This window comes from Anomaloglossus baeobatrachus, chromosome 9 (genome assembly GCF_048569485.1).
Source record: "Anomaloglossus baeobatrachus isolate aAnoBae1 chromosome 9, aAnoBae1.hap1, whole genome shotgun sequence".
Classification (NCBI taxonomy): Eukaryota; Metazoa; Chordata; class Amphibia; order Anura; family Aromobatidae; genus Anomaloglossus; species Anomaloglossus baeobatrachus.
The window spans coordinates 39,509,716-39,536,210 of NC_134361.1; the positions used below are offsets into that span (position 1 = coordinate 39,509,716).

The 26,495-nt window shown below is 46.0% G+C and overlaps 1 protein-coding gene across 2 annotated transcripts; it reads left to right on the top strand.

Moving 5' to 3' along the window:
• Nucleotides 1–1,053: 1,053 nt before the first annotated feature.
• Nucleotides 1,054–26,495, top strand: LOC142251090 (cytochrome P450 2G1-like). 2 transcript variants are annotated; one of them, XM_075323602.1, is made up of 10 exons: nucleotides 1,096–1,181; nucleotides 9,953–10,145; nucleotides 13,345–13,507; nucleotides 15,204–15,353; nucleotides 17,232–17,392; nucleotides 17,536–17,712; nucleotides 21,368–21,509; nucleotides 23,177–23,364; nucleotides 23,643–23,784; nucleotides 25,282–26,495. In XM_075323602.1, the coding sequence occupies exons 2-10, from the start codon at nucleotides 9,966–9,968 to the stop codon at nucleotides 25,461–25,463; spliced, it is 1,485 nt and encodes a 494-aa protein (XP_075179717.1). In that variant the 5' UTR covers nucleotides 1,096–1,181; nucleotides 9,953–9,965; the 3' UTR covers nucleotides 25,464–26,495. The 2 variants fall into 2 exon arrangements, with proteins under 2 accessions (XP_075179718.1, XP_075179717.1); XM_075323603.1 differs by lacking the exon at nucleotides 9,953–10,145 and having other exon boundaries at nucleotides 1,054–1,181.

Here is a 26,495-nt window from a genome sequence, read left to right on the forward strand (position 1 = left end):
TTATTCTTTGTCTTTTTTTTGAGGTTTTCCCATGAATTTCTCCATTTGAAAGTTCAAAGTGTCTCTCCAGGAAAAGAGACAAACTCTAGCGCAGCGCCACCTATTGGAAGTAGCGATCCTAAAAGTCAAATGTGGATTTTTAACAATCCTTTGTATATGACCTAGGTCCTAGGATATATAAGCCAGATCAGAATCCCAATTAGGCTGCTTTCACACCTCCGGTTTTTGCTATGTGGCACAACCCGGCACTTTGCAGGAAAAACGCAACCGGTTTTTGTTTTTTTTTTTTGCTGCTGGTTGCGTTTTTCCTGCATAGACTTTAATTAGTGCCGCATTGTGCCGCATGGCCTTGCGTTCGGTCCGGTTTTTGCCGCATGCGGCAGATTTAGCCGATGCGGCGGCCGGATGGAACGTTGCCTGGCACGTTTCTTTGTGCGGCAAAAAAAACTGCATCGCGCCACATCCGGCCGATGCGGCGCTTTTCTCAATGCATCCCTATGGATGCTGTATGCGGTGCGATGCGGCAAAAACCGCATACGGCCGCCGCATGCGGTTTTTGCCACTGCGCATGCTCAGTAGCGTGCCGCAAGCGGCAAAAACCGAACGGGCCGCATGTAAAAAACGTATGCAAGTGATGCGGTGTTTTCACCGCATCCGTTGCATAGGTTTCACAGCTGGATTGAGCCGCACTGCTCAAACCAGATGTGTGAAAGCAGCCTTATCAGACACGGTGTTTCTTGCAAAGTCTCCTTAAAAAGAATAGTGTTCCCCCATGGGCCATGGTCTGCATTGAAAGTAAAATCATAAACAAAAAAATCATTTGGGTATTAAATTGAGAAGAACACAAGAAAAGGGTTTACAAATACAGAAGCCAGAGAGAGAAGAACAATACCCTACATTAAAAAAAAAGTTGGGAAAGAAGCCGCATAGAATAAAGTAAAAGTAAAGGACGTGATGAAGGGAAGAGGGAGCTATTTGACTGTTGCACATACAACAGCTGAATAGGTTTCCTGGAGGGGAGAGGCGCGGCCCTGCACTGAGCATGGAGGATATGACACTTTCTGATGGGGAGGGCGGCAGACACAACACAAGAGGGAGGACATGATGCACAGCGCCTGCTGCTTGTAGGACATCACACCTGTAACACTGCCAGCGGTGGCACTTGTGTGACACATATCCAGGTGAGCGCTTTTCTCTCCTCTTTTCTCTCCTCTTTTCTCTCCTCTTTTCTCTCCTCTTTTCTCTCCTCTTTTCTCTCCTCTTTTCTCTCCTCCTTTTCTCTCCTCTATTCTCTCCTTCTATTCTCTCCTATTCTCTCCTTCTATTCTCTCCTTCTATTCTCTCCTTCTATTCTCTCCTTCTATTCTCTCCTTCTATTCTCTCCTTCTATTCTCTCCTTCTATTCTCTCCTCTATTCTCTCCTCTATTCTCTCCTTCTTTTCTCTCCTCTATTCTCTCCTATATTCTCTCCTCCTTTTCTCTCCTCCTTTTCTCTCCTCCTTTTCTCTCCTCCTTTTCTCTCCTCCTTTTCTCTCCTCCTTTTCTCTCCTTTTCTCTCCTCCTTTTCTCTCCTCTATTCTTTCCTTCTATTCTCTCCTATTCTCTCCTTCTATTCTCTCCTTCTATTCTCTCCTTCTATTCTCTCCTTCTATTCTCTCCTTCTATTCTCTCCTTCTATTCTCTCCTTCTATTCTCTCCTCTATTCTCTCCTCTATTCTCTCCTTCTTTTCTCTCCTCTATTCTCTCCTATATTCTCTCCTCCTTTTCTCTCCTCCTTTTCTCTCCTCCTTTTCTCTCCTCCTTTTCTCTCCTCTATTCTCTCCTTCTTTTCTCTCCTCCTTTTCTCTCCTCCTTTTCTCTCCTCCTTTTCTCTCCTCCTTTTCTCTCCTCCTTTTCTCTCCTCCTTTTCTCTCCTTCTTTTCTCTCCTCCTTTTCTCTCCTCCTTTTCTCTCCTCCTTTTCTCTCCTCCTTTTCTCTCCTCCTTTTCTCTCCTCCTTTTCGCTCCTCCTTTTCTCTCCTCTATTCTCTCCTTCTTTTCTCTCCTCCTTTTCTCTCCTCCTTTTCTCTCCTCCTTTTCTCTCCTTCTTTTCTCTCCTCCTTTTCTCTCCTCCTTTTCTCTCCTCCTTTTCTCTCCTCCTTTTCTCTCCTCTATTCTCTCCTCTATTCTCTCCTCCATTTCAAAATAATTTGCACTGATCTTTGAACGAGATCACAAGTTGCAAAACTGAACATAAATATCCAGGCTACAGTCCCTTCTTTCCTGGAGTGAATGAATGGGGTCCTGTCTGGCACTATAGACCGGGCACTATTCCGCGTCCTGATAGTGAGAGGTGTAAGTCTCTGCTCTGTCTGCTGAGATCCTGTGTGCAGAGCTGCACAGAAAAGACTATGGTGACATGTTGTGTGTGGCTCTTCTTGTACGCCGCTATTCTCTTTAGTATTTTATTGCGCGCACGAAGGAAAATATTCCCAAACTATAAACACAGCTGGATCCCTGTATACGGCTACACGGCTGTGTTTATAGTATGAGCTCACTAAAATGCTAAAGAAAATAGCCTACCCTTCTCCTCCTTCTAATCTCCCTTCTCCTCCTCCCAATCGGGAAGGTTGAGTGACAACCAAAGTGGTCAACACCACTGCAGCTCTCCGTGGTTGTCGGTCGTCTTCCCTGCAGCTCTCCAGGGTAGTCAGTTGGCTTCCCCGCAGCTCTCCGGGGTTGTCGGTCGGCTTCTCCACAGCTCTCCGGGGTTGTCGGTCGGCTTCTCCACAGCTCTCCGGGGTTGTCGGTCGGCTTCTCCACAGCTCTCCGGGGTTGTCGGTCGGCTTCTCCACAGCTCTCCGGGGTTGTCGGTCGGCTTCTCCACAGCTCTCTGGGGTTGTCAGTCGGCTTCCCTGCAGCTCTCCGGGGTAGTCAGTTGGCTTCCCCGCAGCTCTCCGGGGTTGTCGGTCGGCTTCTCCACAGCTCTCCGGGGTTGTCGGTCGGCTTCTCCACAGCTCTCCGGGGTTGTCGGTCGACTTCTCCACAGCTCTCTGGGGTTGTCAGTCGGCTTCCCTGCAGCTCTCTGGGGTTGTCGGTCGGCTTCCCTGCAGCTCTCCGGGGTTGTCAGTGGGCTTCCCTGCAGCTCTCCGGGGTTGTCGGTCGGCTTCCCTGCAGCTCTCCGGGGTTGTCAGTGGGCTTCCCTGCAGCTCTCTGGGGTTGTCAGTCGCCTTCCCTGCAGCTCTCCGGGGTTGTCGGTCGCCTTCCCTGCAGCTCTCCGTGGTTGTCAGTGGGCTTCCCTGAAGCTCTCTGGGGTTGTCAGTCGCCTTCCCTGCAGCTCTCCGGGGTTGTCAGTGGGCTTTCATGCAGCTCTCCGGGGTTGTCAGTCGGCTTCTCCGCAGCTCTCCGGGGTTGTCGGTCGGCTTCCCTGCAGCTCTCCGGGGTTGTCAGTCTGCTTCCCTGCAGCTCTCCGGGGTTGTCGGTAGGCTTCCCTGCAGCTATCCGGGGTTGTCAGTGGGCTTCCCTGCAGCTCTCCGGGGCTGTCGGTCGGCTTCCCCGCAGCTCTCCGGGGTTGTCAGTGGGCTTCCCCGCAGCTCTCCGGGGGTTGTCGGTCGGCTTCCCCGCAGCTCTCCGGGGATGTCAGTGGGCTTCCCCGCAGCTCTCCAGGGTTGTCGGTCGGCTTCCCCGCAGCTCTCCGGGGATGTCAGTGGGCTTCCCTGCAGCTCTCCGGGGTTGTCGGTCGGCTTCCCCGCAGCTCTCCGGGGTTGTCGGTCGGCTTCCCCGCAGCTCTCCGGGGTTGTCGGTCGGCTTCCCCGCAGCTCTCCGGGGTTGTCAGTCGGCTTCCCCGCAGCTCTCCGGGGTTGTCGGTCGGCTTCCCCGCAGCTCTCCGGGGTTGTAAGTGGGCTTCCCTGCAGCTCTCCGGGGTTGTAAGTGGGCTTCCCTGCAGCTCTCTGGGGTTGTCGGTCGGCTTCCCTGCAGCTCTCTGGGGTTGTCGGTCGGCTTCCCTGCAGCTCTCTGGGGTTGTCGGTCGGCTTCCCTGCAGCTCTCTGGGGTTGTCGGTCGGCTTCCCTGCAGCTCTCCGGGGTTGTCGGTCGGCTTCCCCGCAGCTCTCCGGGGTTGTAAGTGGGCTTCCCTGCAGCTCTCCGGGGTTGTAAGTGGGCTTCCCTGCAGCTCTCTGGGGTTGTCGGTCGGCTTCCCTGCAGCTCTCTGGGGTTGTCGGTCGGCTTCCCTGCAGCTCTCTGGGGTTGTCGGTCGGCTTCCCTGCAGCTCTCTGGGGTTGTCGGTCGGCTTCCCTGCAGCTCTCTGGGGTTGTCGGCCCACTTCCCCAGCTGCAGTTCACGACATGGTGCACAACGCTGAGCTATCCGGTCGGATGTGATGACAGATGATCGGTGTGGGTGCCGGGTGTGGACCCCTCACCCCCACTCCACTGATTAAAAATTTATGACCTATTATAAGGGTATTGTGAAATTATTTTCCAGGCAAATTCCTCCTAGAATTCATCAAAAAAAAGAAAGAAAAAGCGCCCCAAAAATGGAAATAATGCACAGCAATGTCAAAACAACACTGCTGTGCACATGTGCTGTCTTCTGTTACTTCTTATAATGGAGGTTGTTAAAAGAAGTAAAGTGTTCATTCTTCAGGTGGCTTCATATGGAAGCGGCCCGCTTTCTGTAACAGAATGAAAAGGAAAAAGATGGCGTTAACATGACCTAAAAAAAAAAATCGCTGCTGGAGCCGCTTTAGGAAGGGTTGTTGTCTTCTTCATAAGGCCTCCTTCACACATCCGTGTCTCTGGTATGTGTGATGTCTGCTTTCACACTTGTTTTCATAAGGACTATGTGTCTGTGTGCTCTACATGGCAACATATCTGTTTTCTGATAGCAAAACTGGTGTGATCCCTGTGACAATCAGTGTGACACGTACCAGAGAAAAAACACTACTTAAAAAAAAAATATATATATATATATATTTATTTTTTTATACTTACCTGTCTCCGGCGCTGCTGTTGCTTCCGGGCCCGCTCATTATGCTCATGAATATTCACTGCACTCACTGCAGACCCGGAAGTAACAGCAGCGCCGGAGACGGGTAAGTATACCAGCTCATGCTGTCAGTGTACTATCCAGATGTCACACGGACAGTACAGGGACTGCACACACACATGTACCTTCATCATGGACCATGAATGCACACACGTGTGAAGGAGGCCTAAAGCAATTTTTTGAAAGCCGTCAGATTAAATCCGTTGTGTACACATATGTAGAGGAAGAACAACAAATTCCATCACAGCGTTCCACATCTCATTCCTTTTATTAGTCCATTTTTGAGTGGCGACATTGAGCCTATGGAATTTGTGCCTTTGTCGTTTTGTTTTTTTTTATTTTTTTCATTAGTGCCTTATTCTTCTTTTAATTTGTACCTTTTAAGTCTGCTGTATGTGTTATCATCTTCCTTTTTTAGATGTCGACATCGTTAATAGGGGTTTGTATTTTCCAGATGTCTTTGGCTGAGTAATCAATTGTGACTTTTTAATGGCTCATGCAGATGCAGGGTGGACCTGTTGAAGCGCCTATCTGTGCAAATTGGCCATTGTCCAGCCCCTTGCACCTGCACTTTATTGTTCCCCCTCCTCCGCACAACGGTAACTAGTTGATGGAATAATACATAACAATTTTTCCTTGATTTGGAGTACCACTATCTTTTTGGAGTCCTGAGTAATCAATTGTGACTTTTTAATGGCTCATGCAGATACAGGATGGACCTGTTGAAGCACCTATATAGATGCAGGGTGGACCTGTTTAAGCACCTATATGTGCGAATCGGCCATTGCCCAACCTCTTGCACCTCCAACTTATTGTTCTCCCTCCTTCGAACGACGGTAACTAGTTGATGGAATAACGCATAATGTTTGTACCTTAGATCTGGAGTGCCGCTATCTTTTTGGACTCCTGAGTAATCAATTGTGACTTTTTAATGGCTCATGCAGACGTCAGTACAAATTTCTCCGATCTCACATCACAATGTACGGACAGGACTCAACTTTCCCAACCCAAGCGTGACCGCCTCATAGAAATCCATGAAGCCGTCACACTCCGGTCAGGAGACCCGCGGACAGTCCGTGCATTGTGATCCCAGGTCGGACCGATTTGCACTGACGTCTGAATGAGTTCTCAAAATTTGGCACAGATGTAATACAGTCCCAGAAAATGGGCGGGGAGACAGTGCAATTTTAATTTTGCTCAAAATTTCATTAACCGTAAGTGCAACTTTGATTAATTTGTCGTAAGAAAACCTCAACGAACAGAAGGCAAAAAAAGGATTTAAAAAGAGAAGATTGCAAAAGATGAATGGGGTCCTGTATGGTACTAAAGACGGGTCACTATTCCACATCCCTCTATTGAAAGGTGCACATGTTAAAGGGAATCTGTCACCAGGTTTTTGCTCCCCCATCTGAGAGCAGCATAATGTAGAGACAGAGACCCTGATTCCAGCGATGTGTCACTTACTGAGCTGTTTGCTGTCATTTTGATAAAATCAATGTTTATGTTGCATATCTATCAGTTATACAGAGCTCATGAATATGCTGGACTACCTGTGCAGCACCCAGAGAAGGGGGTACTCGGTCCCGGGCAGTAACAAATGGGAATGTCACTCTGGGGCCGTTGCCCAGTCCCATGCCCTGGGACCCTTTTGTAAATGAGGGGTTTTTAGAGGGGAGTAAAGAGTTTTTGTCATGTGACGCCACCTGCGGGTTGCAGTTAATGATGGAGAACCGCCGCTGCTCAATGTGGGTACTCCCAGGGCTGGTGGTGATTGCAGCAATGGTGTTAGACCCTCTGCAGGTAGGGCCGTGCCTGGGAGATGATGAGGGGTAATAACTGAGACCACACCAGGTTGTCTTTAACAGTCTCTACTCACTGTGGACCAAGGAGTTGCTGGTTCAGGTCCCAGGAGTATCAGTGCCAATGTAGTGACCCAGGTTGCTCTGTCCCCGGCACTCTCAGTTAATTGGATCCCTGTAGCGTGGAGCGTGTGGGGGCCCCGAGTGTCCCTTTTGGGGTACAGTCTCCTTCTCCGTACGGCGGGCAGTGTGGACACTGTGGGGTGGTAAGTATCTGAACCCCGATCCTAGTTTACTGCTGATGCCGCAGCATTATTTGGTTCGGTGAAGTCCGTGAAGGTGTCCTCACCGGGCAGGTATTTGCCGAACAGTTTCAAACTTGCGCTTGACCTAGGGCCCTGTGCCCCGTGTGTGCTCCGGTCCCAGCGGTATCTCCTGTACCCATCTCTCCTGTGCCCCCGGGGTCACCATTACACAGATTCAGCTCAGGCACGTGCGCACACCTCTCCTGTGTGCTACTTCACTCACTCCTCACTACCGACTGACTGACCCCTCCCACCAGGCTGGCTAAACCCAGGGACTCGTTCCCATGGCAACCATCCCCTTACATGGTTAACCCTGTATGCCCACTGTGGAATGGAGAACTAGAATTTTGGTCGTGTTTTGATGGAATCGGCACCAATACTCCAGGTCCCAGGGGGTAGGTCCTGCATCCCCAAGAGGATGCAGTTCCCTGTAGTGCCCTGAGGGTCTCAGGGGCGCTACACCTGCAGCATGCCAAGTAGTCCTGTAATGATAATCTGCTGATTAAACAGTGATTTTATCAAAACTAACTAAGCAGCTCGGTAAGTGACACCGCTGGAATCAGGGTCTCTGCCCCTACATTATGCTGCTCTCAGATTAGGTGGGAAAAAACTTGGTGACAGATTCCCTTAGGTATTTGGTGCAGAAATATCTGCATCGTTTCTGCATCTTTTGGCAGGAGAAACTAAGTTGCAAAAAAACGTGCTTATTTGCTGCGTTTTCGGTGTATTTTTGCCATTGGTGCACATTTTTCCCAATGAGTGAAATCTGCAGAAAATATAATGAAAGAATTGACAACCTGCGGATTTAAATCTGCGAGGAGAAAATACACAACGTGTGCAGGAGACTTCAGGATACTCATTCACTTTGCTATTGGGAAATTGTGACAGATCTGAGCAGAAAAAAAGCTGCAAGGTGTGCACATGGTCCTAAATCTCATGTACAGTCAGTCATGTGAAAAAGTTTGGGCACCCCTATTAATGTTAACCGTTTTTCTTTATAACAATTTGTGTTTTTGCAGCAGCTATTTCAGTTTCATATATCTAATAACTGATGGACTGAGTAATATTTCTGGATTGAAATGAGGTTTATTGTACTAACAGAAAATGTGCAATCCGCATTTAAACTAAATTTGACCGGTGCAAAAGTATGGGCACCTCAACATAAAAGTGACATTAATATTTTGTAGATCCTCCTTTTGCAAAAATCACAGCCTCTAGTCGCTTCCTGTAGCTTTTAATGAGTTCCTGGATCCTGGATGAAGGTATATTTGACCATTCCTGTTTACAAAACAATTCCCGTTCAGTTAAGTTTGATGGTCGCCGAGCATGGACAGCCGCTTCAAATCATCCCACAGATGTTCAATGATATTCAGGTCTGGGGACTGGGATGGCCATTCCAGAACATTGTAATTGTTCCTCTGCATGAATGCCTGAGTAGATTTGGAGCGGTGTTTTGGATCATTGTCTTGCTGAAATATCCATCCCCTGCGTAACTTCAACTTCGTCACTGATTCTTGCACATTATTGTCAAGAATCTGCTGATACTGAGTTGAATCCATGCGACCCTCAACTTTAACAAGATTCCCGGTGCCGGCATTGGCCACACAGCCCCAAAGCATGATGGAACCTCCACCAAATTTTACTGTGGGTAGCAAGTGCTTTTCTTGGAATGCCGTGTTTTTTTGCCTCCATGCATAACGCCTTTTTGTATGACCAAACAACTCAATCTTTGTTTCATCAGTCCACAGGACCTTCTTCCAAAATGTAACTGGCTTGTCCAAATGTGCTTTTGCATACCTCAGGCGACTCTGTTTGTGGCGTACTTGCAGAAACGGCTTCTTTCGCATCACTCTCCCATACAGCTTCTCCTTGTGCAACATGCGCTGTATTGTTGACCGATGCACAGTGACACCATCTGCAGCAAGATGATGCTGCAGGTCTTTGGAGGTGGTCTGTGGATTGTCCTTGACTGTTCTCACCATTCTTCTTCTCTGCCTTTCTGATATTTTTCTTGGCCTGCCACTTCTGGGCTTAACAAGAACTGTACCTGTGTTCTTCCATTTCCTTACTATGTTCCTCACAGTGGAAACTGACAGTTTAAATCTCTGAGACAACTTTTTGTACCTTCCCCTGGACAACTATGTTGTTATGTATGTTTCAGATCATTTGGGAGTTGTTTTGAGGAGCCCATGATGCCACTCTTCATAGGAGAACAACTTGCAAGTGGCCACCTTAAATACCTTTTCTCATGATTGGATACACCTGCCTATGAAGTTCAAAGCTCAATGAGGATACAAAACCAATTTAGTGCTTTAGTAAGTCAGTAAAAAGTAGTTAGGAGGGTTCAAATCAAGAAATTGATAAGGGTGCCCATACTTTTGCACTGGTCAAATTTTGTTTAAATGCAGATTGCACATTTTCTGTTAGTACAATAAACCTCATTTCAATCTTACTGAGCCTGAAGAAGAGACCTGAGAGTCTCGAAGGCTTGCTATTATCACCATCTTTTCAGTTAGCCATTACAAGGTATCAACTACTGAGTCCTCTCAGTTCTTTTAAACAAACTTTTTTTTATCTCTACTGGCTAACACGGTACAAAGATATATTTTACGCATTTCAATCCAGAAATACTACTCAGTCCATCAGTTATTAGATATATGAAAGTGAAATAGCTGCTGCAAAAACCCAAATTGTTATAAAGAAAAAAAGTTAACATTAATAGGGGTGCCCAAACTTTTTCATACGACTGTATTTCTGCTGAGATCCTGTGTGTGGAGCTGCACAGAAAAGTATAAAGGTTACGTGTATATAAGTGTCTGTACTCAGGGTACAGATCACAATGGAGCTGGGAGTGTCCGGGACTCTTCTCCTCGCTGTCTTGCTTAGCCTCGTCCTGTATTTCTTCACATGGAGGAGGAATCTGAAAAAGAAAAATTTGCCCCCCGGACCCCCGCCCCTGCCATTACTGGGCAGCCTGCTGGATATAAACACCAAAGAAGTCCACATGTCTCTGATGAAGGTGAGCCTGAGCGATACAAAAAGTACCCGTGTGTGCACATGTCCTATAGCGCTATATGTCGTGCAATACTAAATTACTTATTTTTTTCTGTTGTTTTTCCATTGACCATGTACAGTAAATAAAATTTCATTTGGCACCAATTGGACCTTATAGTAGTGGGAAAATCTCCCCCAAAAATGAGTTTTTATGGCTAAAATAGGATAAATAGGATATTCCTCCTGACTTCGATTGACATTAGATCGAGTTGCTTATATCTAATTGTTGCGCCCCTGAATATATCAGGGTGCCACAGGGAACTGAATCCTGTCACCCAGGGTGCAGGACCTACCCCCCATGGTTCCAGGTTCCCAGTAACCGGTGTCACCTTCATCAGCACCACAAATCCCAATGAACATCTCACATCATGACATGTCAGACACACCAGTGGGTTGGTCAAGCTGGAATAGGGCCACCCACATAGGGGTCAGGCAGACTGGTGGGAGGGAGGAAGTAAGAGAGTAGTGAGAGCCCTCAAGGAGTGAGGAGCTGGAGTAGTAGCTCCCGGGGACCGAGATTGGGCCCCAGACGGTGGTCCGGGATCAGAGGAGTCGAGGACCGGTGGCAGTGACATTGGAAAAGGGTGCGAGGGACATAGTCTAGGAAGACTGTCAGCACCGGATAACCCAAAAGAACTGACCAGTACCGAGCACGTCGGGGTACAGGACCCTAGGTCAGGAATCGATTCAACATCCTAATAATTAACCTGGGAGGGAGAGTATCTTCACGAACTTCCCTAAGAGCTCAGAGATTGAAGGCGACAGCACACCGCGGGGGACAGGGCTTTCCAGTAAAGCGGCCCACTAAAATCCCAAGTGCCAGCCATCAAGAGCACAGCTACACTATACATAGTGAGCGGGGCCCTAACAGCTTCAAGCCAAGGGGCCACTATAGACAACTAAATTGTGCATGGAGGTGGGCTCCAGATTACAGTGACACCGGTGGGAGCGGACACCTGGATGGGCTTCCCGCAGTGACTGTGATGCACAGAGACTTTGGTTTGCCTTCAGTGTGAGTGTCTGCTTATTAATCCTCATCCTGCACCACGACTACCCACAGTGAGTACCCTTATTCCCTGCACCCTGCGCCTCCAAATATCCCACCAAAACCCCAGAGGCCGGGGCCTTCCCTACCTGCAGAGGGACTTACACCTTGCTGCTCCCCACCATCTTCCCCGGTACTCCTTCCAGCAGCGGCGGTACTCCCATTACCGCAACCCGCAGGTGGCGTCACAAACTTTTCCCCTGTAAATAATCCCCTTTCAAGGATCGGAGTGAGTGCCGAGCCCGGGTCCGGGCCCCTCGAGCCACGACAACCCCGGATCCGAGCACCCCGGTCTGCGCCGGGGCGGCACATAATTACCATGTATCAGACACATTAACATGCTAAGAAAAAAGTAAAATGTGGAAATAGCCAGCCATAAGTAAACGAGTGAATAGGAATAGTATATGTAAATAACATTGGGAATTTAGGTGACCGTATTTTGATCAAATAAGCATAAAATCCATCTTACAAGAAGGTGTACCTAATCAGTATGGTCCCTAACTCTAGAGTCTCATCTAGCTATGTGCAAGTGTGGCACCCCTGAGGCTCTGGTTGCCAAAGGGTACTGCCCCCCCCCAATCAGGATGCGGTATCCATATTGGATAAGGAGGGGGTTTATCACCGATGTTCCACATTCACACACTACATACAGTGCAGGAGCCTTCACACAGGTTGGGATGGCTCAGGGTAGGCGGGGGGGGGGGTGGCCAAATGAACATGGACTTCCCGGTAACTGAAGCCAGCCACCTGGGGCGCGGGTTCCACTTGAAGTAGAAATAGGCGCAACAGACACATCAAAAACAGACCCGTCAGGACCATAGGTCTGGCAAGACATCTCTGGAAGACTTGGACTTTACTGGGCCCAGGAGCTTGGAGCGGGAGCTCAGCCTAACTGTGGTGGGGAACACCCTAGAAATAGGACTCTCTCCTTCTCTCTCTCAAAAATACCAGTGGTGACCCCTTACCGAATCTGGGATTGACCGAAGCCCATCACGGCAGTGACCAGTGTGACCGGGCTGGCTGCTGAAGTTATGAGTAAACTACACACTGAACCCGCAGAGACTGTGTTGGCTTGTCCTTACCGGTGCCGACGCCCAGCGTTTAGGCGCCAACGTCCATTACAACCCTCATCATCCACCGGGGGCCTGCTCCGCCTGTGGGGAGGGAAACCATCCCGGCTGTCATAACACCTGCCCTGGTGAGGAATCCGGCAGCGGCCGCTATTTCCTGGCCGCGTACCACAGGTGGTGTCATGAAGACAAATTTTTCCCAATACCCCGCTTCCCCCACCATTTAACTGTATGCCTTGGGGCAAGGGAACCAGGCAAGGCCACCCCGTGACATCACCTGACTTGACCCGAAACGGCCCGGCGATGAGTAGGTTAACAGCCTGCCCCATGGGGTGCTACACAAGCAAGCCTGAAAATAGCCTGGGGTAGAGCAGGACCACGCCTGACTGTTAACTACTTACAGAACATAAAAGTATGTAATTTAAGGCGGTGCGCACATGATTAGGGTTTGCAGCATTTTGGATGCCGAGTGTTAACGCTACGTCCAAAGCGGTGCGTTGTATAGTAGAAGCACAGTGGATGGGATTTATAGAAACCCCATGCCACTGTGATTGTTTTCTCCGCAGTGTAAACTGATCTGCTTTCCGAGCCTCAGCATGTCAATGTATGATCCAGAGACACGAGTGTTCTTCGCAGGGAGAATAGAGGTAAAGTCTGCAGCTGCCCGATCCCTGATCGTGGGCACGGACAGCTGCGGTCTCCTGCGGAAAACACTCACGGCCCCGCAGGAGAAGACACACTGCATCCTGTGTGCACATAGCCTAAGGGGGAAATTTGCAGTTTATCCCCTTATGCAATCATCTAATATACAGTCTGTGCATATCATAGAGAAGCTGCAGCTGCATCCCCCCCCTCCTTCCAACCATCCAGTAATTAACTGTTTTAAAAACTTTGCCTATATGTGATGTACTTTAATAGGGCTCGCTTTCAATTTCGTACAGCCAGCGTATAATCCGATATCTTAGACATAAATTTATGATCCCTGTGCCAAAATCTCCACAATATTGGTATAGAGGAAATGGGTGAATTCCATGTTGTTTCTCTTCCAGCTGGGTGAGACCTATGGTCCGGTGTTCACAGTTTACCTGTCCAGCACTCCCGCAGTGGTTCTTATAGGCTATGATTGTGTGAAAGAGGCTTTGATAGATAATGGAGATGTGTTCAGTATGAGAGGACACTTGGAGTTCACTTATCTGATCACCAAAGGTTATGGTGAGTAATGGATCTTACATAGAGACAATTGCCTTATATAAAAATTACATCTCTGTGTGTCTCTCTCTGTCTCTGTGTGTCTCTCTGTCTGTGTCTCTTCATCTTGCTGTGTGTCTGTCTGTTTCGCTGTGTCGCTCTGTCTCTGTGTCGCTCTGTCTCTGTGTCGCTCTGTGTCGCTCTGTCTCTGTGTCGCTTTGTGTCGCTCTGTCTCTGTGTCGCTCTGTGTCGCTCTGTGTCTGTGTCGCTCTGTGTCTGTGTCGCTCTGTGTCGCTCTGTCTCTGTGTCGCTCTGTGTCGCTCTGTGTCGCTCTGTGTCTGTGTCGCTCTGTGTCTGTGTCGCTCTGTGTCTGTGTCACTCTGTGTCTGTGTCGCTCTGTCTCTGTGTCGCTCTGTCTCTGTGTCGCTCTGTCTCTGTGTCGCTCTGTCTCTGTGTCGCTCTGTCTCTGTGTCGCTCTGTGTTTCGCTCTGTGTCTCGCTCTGTCTGTCTGTGTCGCTCTCTGTGTCGCTCTCTGTGTCGCCCTCTGTGTCGCCTTCTGTATCCCTCTCTGTGTCTTTGTGTTACTCTGTGTCTCTGCTTCCCTCTCTCTCTCTGTTTCTGTGTCTCTCTCTGTGTCTCTCTCTCTTTCTCTCTCTGTCTCTGTCTCTGCTTCTCTCTGTGTATCTGCTTCTCTCTGTCTCTCTGCTTCTCTCTGTCTCTCTCTGTTTCTCTCTGTGTCTCTCTCTGTTTCTCTCTGTCTCTCTCTGTTTCTCTCTCTGTCTCTGACTCTGCTTCTCTCTGTGTATCTGCTTCTCTCTGTCTCTCTGCTTCTCTCTGTGACTTTCTCTGTCTCTCTCTGTGTATCTCTCTGTTTCTCTCTCTGTCTCTCTCTGTTTCTCTCTCTCTCTGTGTCTGTGTGTCTCTTTCTGTGTCTCTCTCTGTGTATCTCTCTGTCTCTCTCTGTGTCTCTCTCTGTTTATCTCTCTCTCTGTGTCTGTGTGTCTCTTTCTGTGTCTCGCTCTTTGTCTCTCTCTCGAATTTATTTGATGAAAATCCAAATTTTGGGTGGGGAGGAAATTTCAAATAATCTGCCCATCTGTACTACATAGTCTTAAATAAAAATTAATGGATCAGGCTAAATTCAAGTTCGCCATATGGTGCTGATTTTTCCAGAAAAACTCAATTCTCAGCAAAGATATTCTTCACAAATTAGATTTCTGTTATAATCCTCTGAATATAATCAATGTAATATGTTTAAAAAATTAAATAAATAAAACATTTTCACCCTAGCGCTCAACTATCCAGCCCCTCCTAACAGTCATTCATTGGGTTTTTGTCACCTCCACAAGTGCTGAATCTTTGCCGAGACCACCTCTGATGGGACAGTTTTGCGCATGCGCACGTGAGGTCACAAGGAACGTGGATTTTTGTCAAATTCCAGTAGAAGTCAAATACTCTCTATCTCCCATTTCTGGCCTAGTGCAATACTTATTCCAGCGGCTTGTGCTTTTTGATTACATCTGGTGCCTCTTTACACTGTCTAGTCTAAGGTTGCACCACCTATTGATTGGTTTACTCTGTGCCAAAATTTGTACCAAAATGTTGCACTTCTGGCTTTGCCTTTTCCCAATAAACGATAGCCATGACAAGGCCATGTCAACTGAAACATTTTGTTACTTATTAGTCCGGTATATCTCTGTTTATTGTCTCCTAATATTAGGAGTGTTAATAACCAATGGGGAGAGATGGAAACAGATGCGCAGGTTTTCTCTTTCTACCCTGAGAAATTTTGGAATGGGGAAGAGAAGCATTGAAGAACGGATACAAGAGGAAGCGCGCTATATAACAGAAGAGATTGAGAAGATTGGAGGTGAGTCAACAAAGTGGAAGAGGAGATGTGCCAATGGGAGGTTGAAGCTTGAGTTGCGTTATTTCGGTTTTGGACTCAGGAATTGGCTGATATCATTTCAATACAATACTACAAATAGAATATAATACATTATAATCACATTATGACTTACAATATACTTTGTCATTTATCTGGAACACTTCAGAGCTTTTTCCAGGAATAGATATTTATGGCCTATCCATCAATGTGTGATCATTGGGTTTACAATCTACAGAACCTCAACTGATCAGCAGAACAAGGAAATAAAACAGATCTCCAGTTATAGACTCTCAATTCCTCGGGGAGAAAAAAATACAACTGTTATGGTCACCGAGGGGCGGTGAGCGTCCGGGAGTGGACTCACTGGACCATACACCAGACTCCCCTGGAGGAGCTAACCCCTATACAGGGATTGTCAGACGCAGCCCTGGGGGCTTAAATGCACAACAGCTAGGACCAGTGGAGTCTGTTCTGATGGACTGGTGAATCTCTGAAGTCCGATACGGATTTTCTCACATGTGGCATGGAGGTGGTGACTCAGACATGGAGGTACAGAGGTGGTGACTCAGATGTGGTGGCATGGAGGTGGTGACTCAGATGTGGCGGCACGGAAGTGGTGGTAGCAACAGGCTTTGAGAAAAGACACAGAATAGTGGAACAGGTAACTGGTACTAGGACAAGAAACACAGAAATAGACACAGTAGCGGGTATGGGACCTGAGAACTAGCAATGCACTAAGAATAGGCAATAATGCTCAGGTGCCTCCCCTAAAGAGAGGCAGTATTAGATATTTGAAGAGTGATAGCTGACCTCAAGGAAGACTCCCAGGTAATGGGGCGCCGGACCTTTAAAAAAGAGGCGTGGTGACGTGCACCCTATGGGCACTCCCAAAAGGCCTGCGTGTGGCCTGGAAGCAGGAGGAGGCCATGGCAGACCCCAGGGCAGGAGTGGGGCGCATGGGATCGGCGGGCAAATGAGGATAACTGAACCCCCACCGTGGCCTGGGAGCGGGAGCTTGTGGAGGTGCTGCTCCAGGACCGGGCACTATATGCATGTCAGGGAGGCTCCTTTTAGCCACCACACAGGTCATTGTCCTTCTACATCTATATTTTATTAAAATGAGGGGTGCGTCTTAAAATCTGAATATAGCTTACTGGGAGGTGAATAGGCAGGCGGCCGGGTGCGTGCGGGCAGCCGGGTGCCTGTCTGTGCCGGTGTCCGGCAGATTTGTTGGTGCCGGCGGCCGGCTGCCTCTCTGGCCGGGTTTGGCCTGCTGGCTGCCACTCTGACCAGCCGGGTGGCTGGGCGGACTGCGGTGGCTGTGTGGTGGGTGTCCTAGTCTGTCCGCGGTCCCGGCTTCAAATGATGGCGCCGGGAGTCAGCGCGTGCGCAGATGGAGCTCTTGGACGAGAGCTCCATCTGCACATTCGCATCTCCGGGCGTCATTTCTTTGAAACTCGGACCATGGACAGACTGGAACACTCACCACACTGGCCCGCTCCACCGCAGCTTCCACTGCCACCACTGACCCGCCACTGTCACCACTGACCCTCCGCTGCCACCACTGACCTGCCGCCGCTGCCAACACAGCCTCTGCCTGCCTCCTGTGACCCCCGCTCCACCACCATTGCCACCCCCCTCCAGTAAAAAAACACCGGAGTATAGGACGGACTCAATTTTTTTTTACCTTTTTTTATCTCTAAATTTGAGGTGCGTCTTATAAAACGAAAAATATGGTAGTTCTTCCTTTTGGGATTTTTTACATTACAAATTTGTAGAACAATGGCCTATGCATTAAAGTTAAGGACACATCTGTATGTTTAATTCTTTGATTCAACAGATGTGACCATCTCCTTGCAGGCGCTCCGTTTGACCCAACACATCTTCTGACCTTGTTTGTCTCCAATATTATCTGCTTTATTGTGTTCGGAGAACGTTTTGACTATGAAGATGAAAAATTCATGACTATTCTTAATCTACTAAAAGAAATGTTCTTACTTATGTCTTCCAGTTTGGGAATGGTGAGTATTAACATCTTACCTCTTGGTAAACCCATTGGAGAACCATTTCTACCATAGAGGGGATTTACAAAATGATCAAATCTCACTAGTTGTATTTGTCACACGGAGCTTACCAACCCTTTTTTTTTTTTGCTATTTTTCAGCTTATTAATGTGTTTCCTAAGATTATTAGTCTTCTTCCCGGACCCCACCAAAAGATATTTACAAATTTGAAGAAACTAAAATATTTCGTTGCGGAGTCTTTGGAAAATCACAAAGCAACTCTTGACCCAAACTGTCCACGGGATTTAATTGATTGTTTCCTAGTAAAGATGGAGGAGGTGACGTATAAAATTTTATCTAAAGAGTTTCTAAAAAAAATAAATAAATAATATACACTGTGTAGGCAATTTGTGTATATATTTATATTATTATTATTATTATTATATTATTATATTATTATTATTATTATATAGAATATTTTTTTTTTTTTTTTAAAGTGCTCCAATACCCGGGATTTTCCTATATAACCTAAAGCCAGTGCTATACCGGCACTATCAGGCTGATTCTATACATACCTTTAGTTGTCAGCTCGGATGTATAGCTTTTGAAACACAGGCAAGTGAAGTTTTGTAAAATGAGCAGCTTCTTGAATGACAGCAGCTGATAGCTGGGGTGGGTATTCATAGCTATCCCCTCCCTCTGTTATTTATGCTAATTCTATTATGGAATAGTTTTACTTTGTGACTAGAAGGACCTGTGCTGATGTCATACCCATGTGACCAGAAGGGGCGGGGTCTCAGCCAACAGAGCTGATACCAGGAAGCAACATTATTTTTCTGTAGGCTGAGGCCCCGCCCCTTCTGGTCTCATGAGTATGACATCAGCACTGGTCCTTCTAGTCACAAAGTAAAAACTATTCCATAATATAATTAGCATAAATAACAGGAGGAGGGGATAACTATGAATAGCCCCAGCTATCAGCTGATCGGCAGCTGCTGTCACTCAAGAAACTGCTGATTTTACAAACTTTACTTGTCTGTGTTCCAAAAGCTATACATCAGAGCTGACAACTAAAGGTATGTATAGAATCAGCCTGATAGTGCCAGTATAGCACTGGCTTTAGGCTATATAGGAAAATCCTGGTGATTGGTGCACTTTAAATTACAGATCTATCAGTCATGTCAAAAGGTTATTAAACCTGAGACCCGAATATTTAAGAAAGTAAAAGTGAGGTTTTGTCTTTCTTAGGAGAATATCTGTGTGCAGAATTATTGGGCAACTATTAGTGTGCAAAATGTTGTAATAAAAAAAACGCAAATTTTTCAACCTCAATTATTAATTTTTATCTGTTTAAAGTGCGAATAATACCCTAACAGCTCAAAATGTACAAAATAATTTTCTGACATCTCTTCCCCCCCCCCCCCAAAAAAAAAATCAGTGACCAATACGGCCTCACTTCTTTTCAATAAGTCATAACATTTTGAGTAGCACCAATAACTGCCTCCCAAACACCGATCAGAGAGGCGACTGTTTTTGTTCACCGCAAATCTCCCATTTAACAAGAGCCCACAAGTTCTCAGTAGGGTTAAGGTCTGGTTAGGAATTGGCCAAGTCATTATTCTCACATCGTGAAAGCCCCGCTCCAGCATTATTTATTTATTTATTTTTATTGCAGCGCTAGAGAGGTGCTTCTAATCTAATTGTCCCGTCCTTACTCCATTCGACCATCTTCTGCTCTTATCCAGTTGGTTTCCAGAAGTTTCTGACCTACACAATCGCTCCAGTGTTTGGTGGAGCGCGCCAGAGGTAATTTTTTTCAATGAAAGTCTAGGAGAGCCTTGTTATGGCTCTCATAGACTTATATTAATAATTATAATAATAATAATTAATTTTATTCATTTATATAGCGCTATTAATTCCACAGCGCTTTACATACATTAGCAACACTGTCCCCATTGGGGCTCACAATCTAGAGTCCCTATTTGTATGTCTTTGGAGTGTGGGAGGAATCCGGAGAACCCAGAGGAAACCCACGCAAACACGGGGAGAACATACAAACTCCTTGCAGATGGTGTCCTTGATGAGATTTGAACCCAGGACCCCAGCGCTGCAAGACTGCAGTGCTAACCACTGAGCCACCGAGAGCCACTGAGCCACTGAGAGTTTATAATCATTAATTCTGACTTCCCAGTCAGTCAGAAGTTGTGAACACAAGATGACATTGCAGTAATGGAAAGGTGCCGGGAAAGCTGAAGATAATGACTTGTAAGTATCGAATTAGGGCAACAGAACATGCATTAGTAGCACCACTCCAGTACTGCAATAAATAAAAAATTCTGGAGAGGTGTTTTCAGACTTTTACTAGCAGCCGAGCACTGGAGACTTCTATTAGATAATTGTCCTGTATAAAAATCATGTTTTTTCTAAATAATAGACTTTTTCCTTTACCATTATTGGAAGAACGTGTCTTCTAAAAACTGCCAGAAGGTTTGAGAGTTGATTTTGAGTCCATCTTCAACCTGAAAAGGTCAATCTAGTTCATCTTTAATAATCCCAGGCCTTAGCAGGACTCGCCTCCATCTTGCTGACATCTGAGAGGAAGAGGTCTGTGCCCATTACCGATCAGGCCCTGGCCCATCCATCTGGTCCATGAGGAACCCCATCAGTCCATAAAAACTTGTAAACAATTGGTTTTCAGATATTTCTTGTACCAGACTGTATATTTCCCCTTCTGTGTCTTGGTCAGTTTCAGTCTCCTCACCTTGGCTGTATCTCTGAGAACTGAATACATTGTACTTCTGTGTCTCGCTCAGTGGTGGTCAGGTTTCAGCCTCTTCACCACGGCTGTGTCTCTGAGCAAAAACACATTATTCTTCTTTGTCTTGCTCAATGGTGATCGGTTTCAGTCTCCTCACCTTGGTTGTATCTCTGAGCACTGAACACCTTGTACTTCTGTGTCTTGCTCAGTGGTGGTTGGGTTTCAGCCTCATGACCTCAGCTGTGTCTGTGAGCACTGAACAGTTTGTACTTCTGTATTTTGCTCAGTGGTGGTTGGTTTCAGCCTCCTCACCTCAGCCGTGTCTCTGAGCACTTAACACTTTGTACTTCTGTACCTTCTCAGTGGTGGTCTGTTTTCAGTCTTCTCCCCTCGGCCGTGTCTCTGAGCACTGAACATCTTGCACTTCTGTGCCTTGCTCAGTGGAGGTCGGTTTCAGTCTCCTCACCTCGGCCGTGTCTTTGAGCACTGAAGACCTTCTACTTCTGGGCACTCCTTGGAGGCTGCAGTTCTGGAATATGACCGCACTGGAGAATATTGGCTTCTTGGTCTTCTCCCGTTTGATACTTCTCAAAGCGTTGGCAAGTAATGTGCGGCTTTTCTCTCAACATGCTTTTTTCGACCCTGTTGACCACTTGGAGCAAAACCTTTGACGGTTCTGTGATCAGTGCTACATCCCTTTGAAAGACTGTCAGACCCCGGTTCTTCTTTGCTCCAACTTCATTGATATCAGTTGACACAAGGTGAGGTGTTAATACTAGAGGATAGGACTGTTCCCATTGGGGTACACCTTGTCATGGTGGGATGGCTTTTAGACTTTTTTGCTTTTATCAGAAACCGTGTTCCTAAGCACCCCATGTTACTTTTGTGTACTATTACTAATTACTTACTGCAGGGTATTTGCTTTTTTTTGTTTCCATTTTGTATTGTGTCTGATAAGTAACGACAGTGTGAACATGCTCTTATGCGTTGCAGGTACAGTATACCAACGTATGTTTCGGCTCATTTCTTTGGTTTTCCTCTGTAAGACTGGTAGCAATTTTTGACTTTTCAGAGTCAGTTAGATCTCTTTGTGGCCCATTTTGCACAAGGAAAGCAAGCTGCCTAATAATTCTGCACAGTCTTGTTTCCATATGATCTACATAATTAATTCTTTAATTAACTAAGCACTCTGCCAATGCCACTCCTACAATTACAAATACGCTGTGACTTTGCAGGAGAAGAGCAATCCGATAACGGAATTCCACTTTGATAATTTATTTGGCACAGTCCTCGACCTTTTTTTCGCTGGCACCGAAACATTAAGCAGAACGCTGCAGTATGGGTTAATCTACCTGCTCAAGTATCCGGATGTGGAAAGTAAGCGCTTCTTCATATCTTATCAGAGGATTTAGGCCTTATCAGACATAAAGGGTCCATCCTGGATTATAAAAACATGGCTGCCTTCCACCCAAAAAGTGGCAACTTGTTTTGCAGCTCGGTTCTGTTAAAGAGAACGGAATTGAGCTTCGTTACCAGATACGACCTGTGGACTGGGGAGGCGCTGTTTTTGGAAGAAAGCGGCCATGTTTTTAGAATTCAAATACTCTCTTCCAACAGTTCTAATTTCTATTGGGAATCATGAATGGATAAGAAAGTCGGGTTTAACACTGCGCTAAAACCATGAAGCCAAACGATGTGATGAATTCTTTGCTATATTTTCTTTATTTAGGCCAGGTCTACGCGTTTCAAAGGCATGTCCGCCTTCTTCATCAGGACAAGTATCCCCAAGTAGCAATTGGTATCATGCTGTTTTTTCCTTTGTGTTAAACCCGACTTTCTTATCCATTCATGATTCCCTGTTGCATCATCGGGGCTGCTGCTTGACCATTTTCTGCATACATAGGAGTTGTGCCTGTCACAACTTCCATAGGTGAGCACCTGTTTTCATTTTCTAAGCCTGCATTGTTTGCCAGATAAGACCCTATGTGCGCTTTTCTCTCCACAGCATTTTGATTCTAATTTCTATTGGGAAGATCACCGTTTTTGGAAAAGTAGAACTTAGGAAATTTTAAAAGAATGGTTCCACTTAAGTGTATATACATCAATGCTGTATAGCTTAGAAAACCTATTTTCATAAACGCCGTTGAGGACTTTTTAGTAAACAAGGAGCTCGTTTTACAACCTCCACCTTTTGGCCATAGTGGAAGGTTCTGTCCTGCGCTTTATAGATTAACATAGATTGTCATGGACCTATGGAGTAGCTAACTTTATTTCCCAGGGATCCTTCTAACAAGTCAGAACTGTCTAAATTGGAAAACCAATTCTTCACATGTGAATAAAGGAGGCATTAAAGAATTATATATATATATATATATATATATATATATATATATATATATTTATATTTATATATATATATATATATATATATATTTATTATATATTTTTTGAGAAGAGATGAGAGGACCTGAACAGTAAAGTTTGGTGTTCCTACCAAACACGAACGTTACAATAAAATCAGTGTTCGAGTGTTTTACGAATGCAACCACTCACGTGAGCATCGGTGTGCTCGGGTATATTTGGTGCTCAGCCAAGGGAGAGCCGCTTGCAGTGTTTGATCTACTCACACTGGGGGTAAAATCGGTGTTATCAGATATAGTGTGTACAAAAATGAAAAACTCTGCCTCCCCCTGAAAGTGCCCTGTTTATGACTGGCTGCATGGGGGTGAAGAGCTGAACTTGACCAATCAGTGACTTTCAATGAGATTCGGGTCAAGTAAGGGTCCCGAACTGAACTCTACCCAAAGTCCAACTGATCCTTCCAAACCAAACTTCAACGGGTCCGCTCATCTCTAATTTTGAGTAATCTAGGAAATTGGGTAATTCTTGGTAGAACCAAACTAGAGCCTTGTTGATTTGGGCACCTCATAATGTCTACCTTCCTGGCACCATGTCCTATGAGGCTTCTCTATATTAAGTATACCATAATAAAGCATTGTATATCTTGGTTATACCTTTCATACCATGAATCTGTGCCCACAAAGGTAAGATTCATGAGGAGATGGATCGTGTGATCGGCCAGAATCAATGTCCTTCCGTAGAAGATCGAGTCCAGATGCCATACACAGACGCTGTTATACATGAAATTCAGAGGTTCGCTGACATCGCACCTTTGGGGCTTCCACACAAAACCGGTCAAGATACAACATTCCGAGGATACAACATTCCCAAGGTAAGAGGCAATACTCCGTTACCTTAATCCTGGGTAGGTTATGATAGTGGCAACTTCCAGCAACTTTTTATATTTACCATCGGTCCCAAATATAGCTAATACCTATGGTATATTGATAACTAGAAAGAGATCATGGTTGACGTTCTTTGATCCTCATAAATCCTTTTACATGTGCGTAACAAATAAATGTAATAAAATGGAAGAATGTCATGTGATGGGAAACCCTATAAAATGAATGGTGCTGTTTTTGATTTGAAGGTCCTTCTTTGGTTTTGCAGGACACTACAGTCGTTACCATTCTGGCATCTGTCTTGAAGGATCCTAAATATTTTAAAAACCCCAAACAGTTTGATCCCACAAACTTTTTGAATGACAATGGCAGCTTCCGGAAGAATGAATCATTTACGCCTTTCTCATTAGGTAATGTTTTTGGTACATTGGTTAAAATTTCCTTACTTTTGTAGATCTTTCCCCAACACAGTTTAGTCATGAATCTGATTGTTTTGTATGATCAAAGACGTAAATGTCAAAGTGTGTCACGGCGGTTGTCAACTGATGTAGGGGGTTCATTGATTTTGTCAAAGCATCATAAATCACGTTAAGCTTGGGACAAGTATTAGGTATCACCCACCTATAGGATAGATTTTGAATTGATTTAGACATTCTGCACTTGAATTAATTTTGGAAGACTGTTGTCAAATTCACACTGAAATCTTATTGTCAAGGTTGACACATACCTCTGGTGTCTGGCTGCAGCAGGTCACTACATTTGGTTGCACTCACTCCTCCTTGGTGTGAATGGATATCTATGTATCTTTCCTATTAGGGTTTACTCTTTTCCTTTAGGACCCTGCTGATATCTTGGCAGTTCAGCAGCAAAACCTTATTCCCCACTCCCTGTGTCTATATATACCTGCATTTCCTCTTGGTTTGTTGCTGGTGATAGAGTTTATTCTTATGATGTCCAGAATGTAATCAGTTGGCTTGAAATCTCCCGTCGAAACATGTTGTATGTTGCTGTCATTCTCCCAAAGTCATTTTGCAGGTAAGTTGTCTGTTTGCATTTCTCTGTTTGCTCTTTAGACCTTAGTGGGGTTGACTAGGGCTCATTCCATCCGGTCAGTACCTAGGGCCTATTTCAGGGTCAACCATGGCCTGTGCCAGTTCTGCACCTTCTGCGCCAATCAGGATACCTATCTAGGGACGTCAGGGGAGGCAGGGGCCAGAGGTAAGTTTTACCAAGGGTCACCATCTTCCCCCTTCAATAGAGAGAGGGTTTCCTTCACCACCACCCCCCTTCCTTTTCATCATTCGCTGGTATGCCATAATACCAACCGTGAGCCATATTTTGCTTGCAAGTTTTCGGAAAACGACATTTGCTTCCAGTAGGAAAAGTGGCTACAAAAAAAGAGACCAGAGATGTGTTATAGGTTGACCATGCCCTCGTGAACTCTTCTAGTAGAAGTTTATGTAGTTCATTAGTGGTTGCTCTATGTAACTGACCGGTTGAACCTCAATGGGCTAACAAAAGGAAAAAAGGCTTAAAAGTTGTTATGGGGTCTAACTAAAAGTGGCTATCACTTTGCCTACCTTGACTTATCGAAACTACTAGTATAGCCAGCATTGCCACCAATATGAGACCACTAGAAGATAAGAGAAATCTGAATGATAGATAGTAGTGTGAATAGAGGCAGGGATGCGGTAGTGTAAGCCGTGATCGAAAGGACACGGGAATGAAAACCAAGATAATGTTGGGTTCAAACTTCAAGGTGAAAAATCTCATTACATCGTGAAGTGCAATAGTTGTAAATTATTAAAGCGATGTCCATGTCTTGGGAGTATTTTAAGCTCATTTTGCATCGCTTTGTTCCAAAAATATCTGATTGTCTCATCATTACTTGTTACTCTTTCTTACAGGCAAAAGAAGTTGCGTTGGTGAGAGTCTGGCACGGATGGAATTATTTCTCTTTTTTACCACCATCTTGCAGAAATTCAATCTGAAATCGGCACTAGCCCCAGAGGATATCGAAATCACCCCAGAACCAAATACAAACGGCGTAATGCCAAGGACCTATGAGATGTATGTGACCCCCAGATGACTGAAGCGCGCCTAAGAGACTTTTCTTTTTTTTTGTTTTTTGTTGGTTAACGATTGAAATAAATTCTGAAATGTTTCTTAAACAAGGAAAACAAATATTCAAATTTACATTGATATATTGTACATGATCTTTCTATTTCAATGTCTGTATAATCTCCTGCTACCTCCTACCAGAAATCTCATATTCTTAGGAATCTCCTTCTTTGCCCTCTTGTCTGCTCATCACACACATCACATCTTTGGAACTTTCCACCTTGGTACATACGGCAAGATTGATCTCCATGATAGAAGCCTCTAAAAGCCACTTTACACGCTGCGATATCGGTACCCATATCGCTAGCGTGGGTACCCGCCCCCATCGGTTGTGTGACACGGGCAAATCGCTGCTCGTGGCACACAACATCGCCCAGACCCGTCACACGTACTTACCAGCCTAGCGACATCGCTGTGACCCGCGAACCGCCTCCTTTCTAAGGGGGCGGTCCGTGTGGCATCACCGCGACGTCACTAAACGGCCGCCCAATCAAAGCGGATGGGGCGGAGATGAGCAGGACGTAACATCCCGCCCACCTCCTTCCTTCCTCATTGCAGGCGGCGGCAGGTAAGGTGAGGTTCCTCGTTCCTGCGGTGTCACACATAGCAATGTGTGCTGCCACAGGAACGAGGAACAACATCATACCTGCTGCAGCAACGATAACTGAGAAGGGACCCCCATGTCACCGATGAGCGATTTTGCACGTTTTTGCGACGATGCAAAATCGCTCATAAGTGTCTCACACGCAACGACATTGCTAAAGCGGTCGGATGTGCTTCACAAATTCCGTGACCCCAATGACATCGCTTTAGCGATGTCGTAGCGTGTGAAGCGGCCTTAAGTGCAGCCTGAAAAGCCTACAACCGTCAATAAATTCTTCTACAACGCTACTACCACCTGAACTGTATTCAACCCTCTTCATCCATTGATTTCTACCCCCATACCTTATCGGTTGTAGGACAAGGAAAAAAGGTTTTGTCCAGCTCACCTGCTCAATGG

What these genes read in the sequence shown, in the direction of transcription:
- LOC142251090 (XM_075323602.1), top strand. Translation starts at nt 9,966, where the DNA reads ATGGAGCTGGGAGTGTCCGGGACTCTTCTCCTCGCTGTCTTGCTTAGC. An exon ending in TCCACATGTCTCTGATGAAG is followed by an intron (nt 10,146 to 13,344) that starts GTGAGCCTGAGC and finishes TTTCTCTTCCAG; the next exon opens with CTGGGTGAGACCTATGGTCC. An exon ending in ATTTACGCCTTTCTCATTAG is followed by an intron (nt 23,785 to 25,281) that starts GTAATGTTTTTG and finishes TCTTTCTTACAG; the next exon opens with GCAAAAGAAGTTGCGTTGGT.